General features: G+C 58.5%; 1 protein-coding gene across 1 annotated transcript; it reads right to left on the reverse strand.

The window, feature by feature from the left end:
• Window positions 1-1,232: 1,232 nt before the first annotated feature.
• Window positions 1,233-8,786, reverse strand: PPP1R1B (protein phosphatase 1 regulatory inhibitor subunit 1B). Its single transcript, XM_063112917.1, has 7 exons — window positions 8,706-8,786; window positions 6,946-7,006; window positions 6,633-6,655; window positions 6,158-6,233; window positions 2,843-3,046; window positions 1,395-1,512; window positions 1,233-1,305 (listed from the first exon to the last, which is right to left on the reverse strand). Coding segments are annotated over exons 1-7 (564 nt in total). The 3' UTR covers window positions 1,233-1,304.
• Between the last annotated feature and the right edge of the window lie 969 nt (window positions 8,787-9,755).

Below are 9,755 nucleotides of genomic sequence, written 5' to 3' on the forward strand. Positions count from 1 at the left end.
AAGAGCAAAGCAGGACGCCCCGCCCCCAGCCCCGCCCCAAGCCGGGGGCCCTACAGAGGAGTGAGGCCCACGGTTGCACTTAGGCATTGAGCACCTTCCTAAGGGTGGGGGAATTGGGAAGATGCCCAGGGGCGACGTCGTTAGTGGGCCACACAAGCCTGGCACTGTGGAAAAAAGGGAAACTTCCTGAGGGGAGGGACGTAGGGGCGGAGGACAGGTCCCTTGGACGAATTCGCAATAGCTCTTGAAGGACTTCTCTCCCCCCGACCCCACCCCCGCCTCTTTCAGCCATCCCTGACAAGAGCTAGAACTTCTTTGGTCCTGCCGAAGAGTGGCCCGAGCCTGTGGTCTGCAGGAAAGACTTCTAGAGGACTGGACACTACGGTCAAGGCCCTGATCCTTGGAAGACTACCAACCTTCCATATCATGATACCCCATTACTTCCCTTCCCCTCCGCCCTCCCCTGAAAGAGGAATCTCAGCACAGTTATTTACAAAGATTTATTACAGCACTGGAGGGGTTCCGGCCTGGAGTCAGGGAAGAAGGGGAAGGGACCAGAGCTGCTGGAGGACAGGGAGAACCTGGCTTTCCCCACTGGGCTCCCTTTCCCCCAAGGACGTATACTAAGCGGCATTCCTGGCATGAAAGCACAAACAAAACGCGACAAAGCAGCCTCTGCCAGTCTATCATCCAGGCACCCAGGAGGAGCAGGGGTGATAAGGGGAAGATTTACAAAATGTTGAGGCTGTGGAGAAGGACGCCTGAGTCCTGGGCCCTGGTAGAAGCCAGTGAAAGGGGTGGTGACTTGCAATCTCCCATAGGAGAGGGAATAGAGAAGGATCTGAGGGCACCTACGGGTTCTCAATAACTCCTTTCCCCAGATCTTAGGGTCCTGCCCTGTGGGTCTCCTGTGCCCAGGGGAGAGGATCTGGGGAGTAGAATTGTGAAGGACGAGTCATTGTTCCTAGTTTTCTGCATTTTCCAATGCAGGCTCTCTCACATCCGGCCTCCCACTGGGTGAATGGGGGAACGACTGGCAGGGGTAGGCATCAGGCAGCAAGTGCCCAGGTTCTCTGGGCATCAGCCGAAGGTGGGCAAACAAGCAAACACAAACTAGCCTTAGTCTTCTATAAGTCAGAAGCCACAGCCCTAGCAGGTAAGAGGAAGGGTACAAAATAGGGTGAGGACAGAATGGGTTTCTGGGGTACAGCGATGCCCCCTCCACTTCCTCCTGGGGGATGCAGGGCTGGGTAATCTATGTGCCAGGCGCAGGGGGAGCAGGGTATTGAGGCTCCTCCCCTGGCTCTGTAAGGCAATCAAAGAGGGACTCAGAGCCCGGCCTCGCCCACCAAGGTCCCAGCCCCTCCTTCCCATCCCCTACTCTCAAGTCTCACCACTTAGTGTTGGGTCTTCCTTGGTCCTCAGAGCTTCCATCCCTCTGGGGCTCATCCAGAGGGGGCGGGCGCTCCCAGCACCCCTCCAGACCTTGGCCACAGGTTGACTTTTGTCCAACTGGGGACAGGAAAGGGGATAAAAACAAAGGCTCTAAGTACCCATCTGGCTGTCCTGGATCATGAGTAATTGCCTCTGATGGCTGAGGCTGAGCTTTCGGAGGGCACCATGGCATAGTGAAGAGAGCACTGGACTAGGACAGCTCTTCCCATGATTGGCGGTATGACTTAGATAGGTCAGTTGGTACCTTTCTCAAGGATATATTAAGAGGGAGATTGTGTAGATTATGTTAAATAAATAGTAGTGAATACTTTGCCCAGCCAAGCTTTTGCTCCCATGGCTGATGCCCTCACTGCCAGAGATGCCCAAGCCATTTTGTTTGGGTGTGAGGGCTGAATACTACAAGGTGAGGTGGTCAACTGTTTGTCATTCCCATAAATAATGGGATCAAAAAGCTTAGTGTGCACAAGGAGGGGTAGATGTGGAGCAGCCTTCTGTGGCCAGCCACGGAAGAAACAACCACGGGAGAGGGTGAAACCTTTCTGCCTAGAAATTATCTGGGCCTTAGGGCCTTCTGTGGAGTTTTTTTGGATCTGAGGCCTTCTGTGTACATCTTAGGTCCCTACCTGGCCCCCTCTCTTCCCAGGCAGCTGAAGTTGGAGGTGCAGAGGACCAAACTGGTTCTTGAATCCTAGATTCTCCATTTAGAGGACCGGCCCCGTGGCTCACTCGGGAGAGTGCGGCGCTGGTAGCACCGAGGCCACGGGTTCGGATCCTATATAGGGATGGCTGGTGCGCTCACTGGCTGAGCGTGGTGTGGACCACACCGTGCTAAGGGTTGCAATCCCCTTACCAGTCAAAAAAAAAAAAAAAAAAAAGATTCTCCATTTAGACACTAGAGGGCACCCTCCCACCCCATCCTAGGAAGGAAAAAGAGGGAGAAACAGCCACAGGGTCCTGGAGAGGGCAAATCAGCCAGCCCTCTGCATCCTAGCAGAGAACACATCGTAGGTGCAGAAAAGTGGGTTTTGGGGGTGTTGGGCTCTCTCAAGCCTCTATCCCTGAATCTTCTCACACACCCCTCACTATCATGGGTAGGAAGTCCTTTTTTGTATCTAGCGTCAAACCTCATGTGGCCTTGCATTAACTCTTAGGGAAGAGAGGAATTATTACGGAAAACCTGATTGGGAGAGGGACTGAGCCAAGGATGGAGGAAATCCAGGTTTCAGGTACGGCTGAGTGTGGGGTGAGAGGATTGGAGGGCCTGTGGTGTCACTGCAGTTTGCATGTGTGAGAAACTGGACCAGGAGGGGGTGGCCAGGATACTCAAGGAGGAACCACACCTAACCCATGGTGGCGGGACCCCCCCATCACAGCCCCTTCAGCTTACCAGAGTCCCTGCTGCCCTTCAGGACCTCAGCCTGGCTGTCCTCTTCTTCCTCTTCATCTTCATCATCCTCTTCCTCCTCCTCCTCCTCCTCTCTTGGATAGCCCAGCTCCCGCAGCTCGCCCAGCTCATCCTCTTCCTCCGAGGCTTGGTTCTCACCCAGGTTGCTGATGGACTGGAGGTGAGACTCAGCAATGCGCTGCACGGCTGGTGTAGAGGAGACCCAGAGGCGAGGGTCAGCCAGGCCCGAGAAGCAGCCCGTGGAGCTGGAAAGGCCTGTGGCCCAGCCCCCTGACTCCTTCTCATGGGCCTGGGGCAGAGATAACCCTCTCAGGGGCCCAAGTTCAAGGGCCAAAAACTACAGGTTAATCCACGGGGATCCAGACCAGAGCAGAAGCAGCAGGGGGTAGACTTGATCGTGTTTGGCTCTTAAGCTGTCCCAAGATTCTGCCCTCCTGGAGGCTGGCACCAGGCAGCTGCTCCACACCATAGGGCACCAGGCTGGGCAAGACCAGGCGGGCACAGAAGCAGCTTAACATTCTCTGGCTGGGGAGCTTGCTCTGCCAAGTACCCAGTACTGGAAACAGTGTCCACCAACCCTAACCCTGGGCAGAAGGTGCAGGGCCTGTGGTCCAGGGCCTGGGGATTTATCCCTTTCCATTTCTGGGAAATTTCTCCACCTGCTTAGGGCTCATGGCTCACCCTGATCCTGCCCCCATGCTGTGCTTAGTCCCCACCCTCTGTCACTGCCCAGTCATAGATGCCACTCTACACACCCCTGCCCCAGGCTCTGAAGGCCAAGGACATAATAGTCTCCAGCTGGTGAAGTCCATGCCTGGGGATGCAGCACGCTCATATGCAGCCCCCACAATCTTGACCCACATCCCCATGCTCCCAGCTCCCTCTGCAGTGACCTAGAAAGCAGCACCCCCCCCCCCAAAAAAAAAGTGCTCGGATAGGGCCTAGGAAGGGAACAGTGTGAGCAGCTGGAGAGAAGTTTCCAAAAGATGAAAAGAACAGGGGGTTGGTGAAGGAGGCAAGGGCTGGGGGGTTGAGGAGTATGGCAGGGGTTGAAGGGACAGTGGGAGGAGAGGCTGCCAGGAGTTGGTGCGATATTAGAGCTTTGGGGACACTAAGTTCACAGGCCACAAACAAGATGCTGAGGAGCTACAGAGTAGGGTAGCGGCAGCGCCTTCTTGGTCTGCCAGCGGCCCCTCCCCTCACAAAGCCCAGAGGGATAGATCCAGGCTGGAAACCTCTGGTGCAGTGAGCAGGGCACTGTGCTCCTGCCAACTCGGGGACAGGCACAGAGGGTGCATTGTGTGTGTGCTGCTGCCCCGCCCTGCCCTCAGCTCCCAGCCCAGTGCCTCCCACTGGCTCTGGGCAAGCTACCCAGGCAATAAAAGTGCGATAAATTGCCCTGCCCTGGCCTTGGGGACGCGGCAAAGCTTCCCCTTGAGCCAAGTGTGAGAGCTCCAGCCTCAGAGCACTCCCCTGCCCCAAGCCAAGACTTAGTGTCGTCCATCCTCCTTCAAGGGCCCTTAATTCCTCCCCTAAAACCCTGAATCTTGCCAGGCGCTTTCCCTTGCCGAGAAGGGAAAAAAAAAAGTGCTCTCCGAGTGCGGAAGGGCCCGAGGGTTGGGGGTGGGGGTAAGGAAGGAGAGGAGGTGGCAGCTCGGGCAGCTTCCCTCCCCCCCGCCGGGGGAGGAGAGTTCAGTTCGTGAGCCACAGCGACAACAATAGGTGTGCACAGCGCCTGTGCTGTCGCCTGCGATCCTCCTGCGTGCCTCACTTCGCCTCCCTCGTGCCTTGCAGGGTCTCCCCCTTGCCCTTTCCAGGCCGTCTCCTTCTCTTTCTGTCTCTATTTCTGGGACCCTAAACTCCCCTCCCACCCCAAGACTCCCTTTCTAAGCCAGAAGGTCCCCAGCACAGTTCCAGGACTGCCCACCCCTCTCCTGACCCCTTTCTACTTTCCTGCCTCTCCGCACTTAGACTCTCCTCCCAAACGAGCAGAGGAGGTGGGGACGCAATTTTGGCCACTGCAGGGTGCATGAGAAGCACCTTGGCCCTAATCTCTCCACCCCAGCCCACTTCCCCATGCTCACAGTCAGGAGCCTGGGCGAGTTTTTCCCTCTCACATCCACCCGGCTCTCCCCAGCCCAGCGCAGAAAGGAGAAGGATTTCTTATGTTCTCTCCTGAGAAGATGCCACCTACTCCCTCAGTCCTGCTTTGGGGCCCTTCCACACACCCCTACAGGTGGGGAAGTCCTTCCAGGTGCTGAACCACACTGCCCAGTTGCTGCAGCTCTCCCTTCACTTTCCTGTTCTGGGGAAAGAGAAAGAAACCCTGCCCTTCTCTCCTCACCTCCCAGCCTCTCCTCTCTGCTCCCAACCCTGGCAGGCAGGCTGACAGGCGCACCTGCTGACCTTGGCAGGTGCTGGGAACTTATAAAACCCACCGTGAGGGAGCTGGCCGGGCAGGAAGAGCCTCAGGCAGGAGTTGAGGCTGAGGTGGGTCGGCATTAGGGCTTAGTTAGGAAGAGGAGCACCGCACACCCCGATCTGCATCTACTTCTCCTTCAGGTGTATCTCCCGCAGCTCCCTGGCTAGAAACCAATTCTCCACGCTGGCCCTAAGGACTCCTTATGATATACGCCTCCCCTTTGCACACCTTCCCGGAATGCCCTTGCCTGCCCGTTGAATTCCTATGATCCTCAGTCCAGGCTTAAACATCTGCTCCTCTGTGAAGTCCCCTTGACCCTTTGAGGCAAAGGAGGCCAGAGACCAAATCTTACTCCTCTGATTTTGCCCAGTGCCCACCTGGCATTCACTAGATGTTCAATAAGTGTGTGCTAAAGGAATGACTTGCCTGTTAATATAGACAGGAAAAGCAGGTAAGAGGAGTCCAGTATGCAGATCTGTGCAAATGCAAGGCAAATGGGAGGGGAGACAGGGGGTACAGCCCACAGGAGAAGGCGCCCTTTGATGAGTAGGGGGTGGGAGGTGGTCCTGCATAGGCTTGCAAAGAGGAGGTGCAAACTGAGTCTGTTTCACGCTGATGCCTGCTCGTTATTCTAGGCCAGCCATCTCTCTTCTTTCAACCCACAACCTGATTTTAAGGCCTACAGCTGCCCTTTTTGGCCTCTGGGCACCTCATTTTTTGCAAGGCCAGATCAGGAAAGAACTGGTCTCTAAGTTGGGGTTGTGGTGCATGAAACCAACCATCCCTCCCCACTGACATTTCACCTCCCTCCCCCAGCGTCAGCCCAGTTCCAGGGATCAAGGGGACAGCCAGATGGATGGATAGGGGGACAGTACCTTTCAGCGAGGGGGGTGTGTAGGCACAGGGGTTGGGTCTCTTTGACTTCAGATGGTGCCCCTCTCCTGAGGCTCTCTGCCAAGGGAAGAGCCAGGTTAAATGGGCTCACCAGAAGCCCCTTCCCTTTACCCTCCCGACATCCCATCCCTTCCATGCAACAGGGCAGACTGGTCTAGCTTCTGCTAATGGGTCCTAGGAGAGGGCCCCCATAAACTGTTGCCTGGCTTGGGGCAGAACCCTAGATCCTGGAGGTCCCACCTGGAGTCTGAGCAGAGGGAAGGCAAGAGCAGAAGAGGATCTGCTGGAGGCACCCTGGCACCAGGCACTCTTAGAGGAGTTACCAATTGATATGCTAATGTGTCCTCCAGGGAGGCACCCTGTGTGGTTGGTTGGCACTGCAGGCACCCATCCAACCCACTCCAAAGGGCCCAGGCATCCCTCCCTCCATCTGCCCCAGGAAACCAGGAAACTCACCTGGTGCGGGGAGGCCTCCTCCTCTGAGGGAGACCACCAAACCGAATCAAGAGAAGACAGAAGAGGGAGAGGGAGAGAAAGAATCTGAATTACTTTCCTCAAAGTCTCAATTTCTGGGCAAGGGAAAGTGTTCCCTTTACCTCCTGGTGTTGGGAGGTGCTGTGTCAATAAATGAACCCAGAAGAGTTGGGCCCCCAGACCTTATCAATTCCCCAGTCTTCAGCTCTGTCTCCTACTCATGGACTTTGGCAGGAAGGCATCAGAGTTAGGCTGGTGTGGGGAGTAGGGGAGGTGGTGAGGGAAGGGGCCCTACCTGGTGAGGAGTGCTCTGAGAGCCGGAACAGCATGGCAGGGGTTGGTCTCCGGCGCCGGATCTAAGGAGATAGAAGAGGGGGGCAGAATAGACACCTGCAGACGATCCCCACCCCACCCCTACCCCAGGAGGCAGGGAACAAACAGTGCCTTGGAGACCCCAGGGAACCTTTGAATAAAAGACCATCAGAACTGAAAGGAACTCTGCAGTTCACCCAACTCCCTCATTTTACAGGGATAAAAATGAGCCTCAGAGAGGTTCAGCAACATGGTTGAGGCCATCAACACACCAAGTCCAAAGGAGGAGAAAAATCCTAGTCTCTGACTCGCAACCCTTGCCTGTCCCACTCCATGGCTACTCCAGAACAGACATCTCCCTTTCTATCTTCTCTCACTGAGGCTTTTCTTTTCCCCAGTTTCTGAAGACATCAGACCTTGGGAGCCAAAGCTGGATATGGCTCCAGTTGCCAGAGATGCCCCATGGTCCATGGCACCCACGTGACCCTGTCTGCCTAAGGTCACCTCAAGGTCTCCAAAGAAACTGGATCCAGCTGAAGAGGGAGGCTGAGCCAGGGTGCTGCAGGCACCTCCAACCTTACACTGAGGCTCAGGTGTGGGCTGGAACCCCAGACCCACAGGAGCCTATGGGGTGTCTCTGGCAGCCTGAGTCTGGGCTCTTCTGTTAGTCTGTCTTAGGCTCGCAGTCCTTGTGAAAAATGAAAAGTTGCCCTCTTTGCTACATTAGCCAAGCTGAATGGGGGGGGTGATCACTGAGCACTCCTAGCAACTGCCCCCCACCCCCACCAGCTTGGCAATCAGACCAACTGTCAGTTAATTAGGTCCCCTTTGAGCTCCAGGGAAATACACAAAGAGAACCAGGTGAGTTAGGCGGAAACTGCCGCCTCCCCCTGCCGAGCTCCCAACACTGCCCTCAAGACCACAAGCTGCTTAGGCCCAGGACTCAACCACCCGCACCCGCCACCCCACCCTGTACTCCGCCTAGAATGCCTCGGCCCCATTCTCACTGCTGGGTTGGGAGCCAGCTGCATCTCAGCAACAAGTGACCCCCAGCTAGGTTGTGGGGGGCGGAGCCCTGTGCCACACACCCCCCCACCACGCCCCCACCTTTGGAGGCCTCCCAGCCCCCAGGAAGGCTCTCCAGAGGACTCAATAGTCTGCAGGAAGTGGTCTGGCTCCTGTGATGTCTGGTCACCTCTCGCTCCTTGGGGTTGGGGCTCCAGGGCCCGAGGGCAGAAGGAAGGAGGTCAGAACGTGGTCTGGCACCCCCTGCCCGGGCTTTCCACGTTGGGACTAGGGAGAGGCAGGGCAGGGGGTAGCCCAGACGGGGGCCTCGCACTCCCGCTGTGTGGGTAGAGACCATGTACGACGTCTCTCACGCCTGACCAGCGACAGAGCTGGAACCAGGGCGAGGGGTCCCGGCGGGAGCCTGGGGAACGGAACCAGCCTGGGGGGACGGTGCGGGGTCCAAGAGAGTCTCCCCTCCCGAAGCGGCGTGGAGTCGACCTGCGCCCGACCCGGGATCAGGACCGAGGACCGGGGACAAGTTGCACGAGTTTCGGGCGAACTTCACGCGCTGGCCCGCGCCCCCGCCTCTGCCTCGGTCCCCAGCGCCCGGGCCAGCGCGGCCCCCCGGCAGCCCCCCGGCAGCCCCCCGGCAGCGCCCCGGAGCGCCCCGGAGCGCGGAGAGGCCCCGCGGTGTGTGTCGGGGGCGCCGCCGGGGCTGGGGCGCGGGCCCCTTACCATCTCCACCTGGCGGGGGTCGAGCTGGCTGGGGGGCGCGGGCACCGAGAACTGGATCTTCTTGCGGTCCTTGGGGTCCATGGCGGGCGCGCGCGGAGGACGGGCGGCCGCCGGGCTCGCCTGCCGGGCCGGGCTCGCGCTGCGCCCGGGTCCGCTCGCGCCTCCGCCTCTCTCGCCCGCTTCCCTCGCGCTCGCGGGGCGCCTCCGCGGGTCTCCCCGGGTCTCCCGCCCTTCCTCGGCCCGCCTCCCTCTGCCGCTCCGCCTCTCCGTACTGTCTCTCTGGTCCCAGCCTTGGGGTCCCCAGCCCGTCCCCTCGGCCTGAGACTGGCGCCCGGGTGCCCGGAGGGCGGGCTCAGGAGAGAGCGGCCAATGAGCACCGAGAGTCGCGGCCCCCCGGGGCTGGGCGGGGCGTGCGGAGCGCGAGCCCGGCGGGGGCCCCCTGCCGCCTCCCCAGACCCTGCCGCTGCATTATTGATGGAGTCCAGCCGGGATAAGGGGCAGGGAGCGGGCAGCAGGGACACAGGACTCCGGCTTGAGCCACTTCCTGGCTCTGGCACTTGGAGTCTAGGGGCTGCCTGTGAGGTCGTGAAGAGAGTAACAGCATGTCACGCTGTGAATGGGGGTGTCCTAAAAAGCCAGTGAGTGCGAACGAGTTGTGTGTGGGCGGACAGGTGTCAGTCACCACGGCAGGGAGTGTGCGCAAGTGAGTGCCAGGGGCCCTTGGCGCCCCACAACGAGGGAGTGTGTCTTGGGGGGGGTCGGTGTGGTGTGAGTGTGTGTGAGTCTGTGTAAGTGTGTCAGAGTGTCAAAGACGCGGATGTGAGTGGCAGGGTGTGGGAGGACTGCGTGTGTGCAGGGGAGGGTGTGGGTGTGGGGAGGATGTCAGGGGCTGTCAAGGTGATGGGCAGGCCTGTGCCAGCTTGCAGGGGGCTGGGGTACAGTATCGTATCCACAGCTCGCTGGAGCCTGTGCAGTAGAGAGGGTATGAGGTTGGGAATGTGTGAGCACTCCTGGGGGAGAGAAGGCGGATGTGTCTCTGCCATGACATAC

This window comes from Cynocephalus volans, chromosome 10 (assembly GCF_027409185.1).
Source record: "Cynocephalus volans isolate mCynVol1 chromosome 10, mCynVol1.pri, whole genome shotgun sequence".
NCBI lineage: Eukaryota > Metazoa > Chordata > Mammalia > Dermoptera > Cynocephalidae > Cynocephalus > Cynocephalus volans.

Coding starts and splice junctions, on each gene's coding strand:
- PPP1R1B (XM_063112917.1), bottom strand. CDS start 8,786: ATGGACCCCAAGGACCGCAAGAAGATCCAGTTCTCGGTGCCCGCGCCC. Junction 6,656..6,945: donor CTCAGAGCACTCCTCACCAG/GTAGGGCCCCTT, acceptor GGTCTCCCTCAG/AGGAGGAGGCCTCCCCGCAC. Junction 3,047..6,157: donor CACACCCCCCTCGCTGAAAG/GTACTGTCCCCC, acceptor CCTCTACACCAG/CCGTGCAGCGCATTGCTGAG.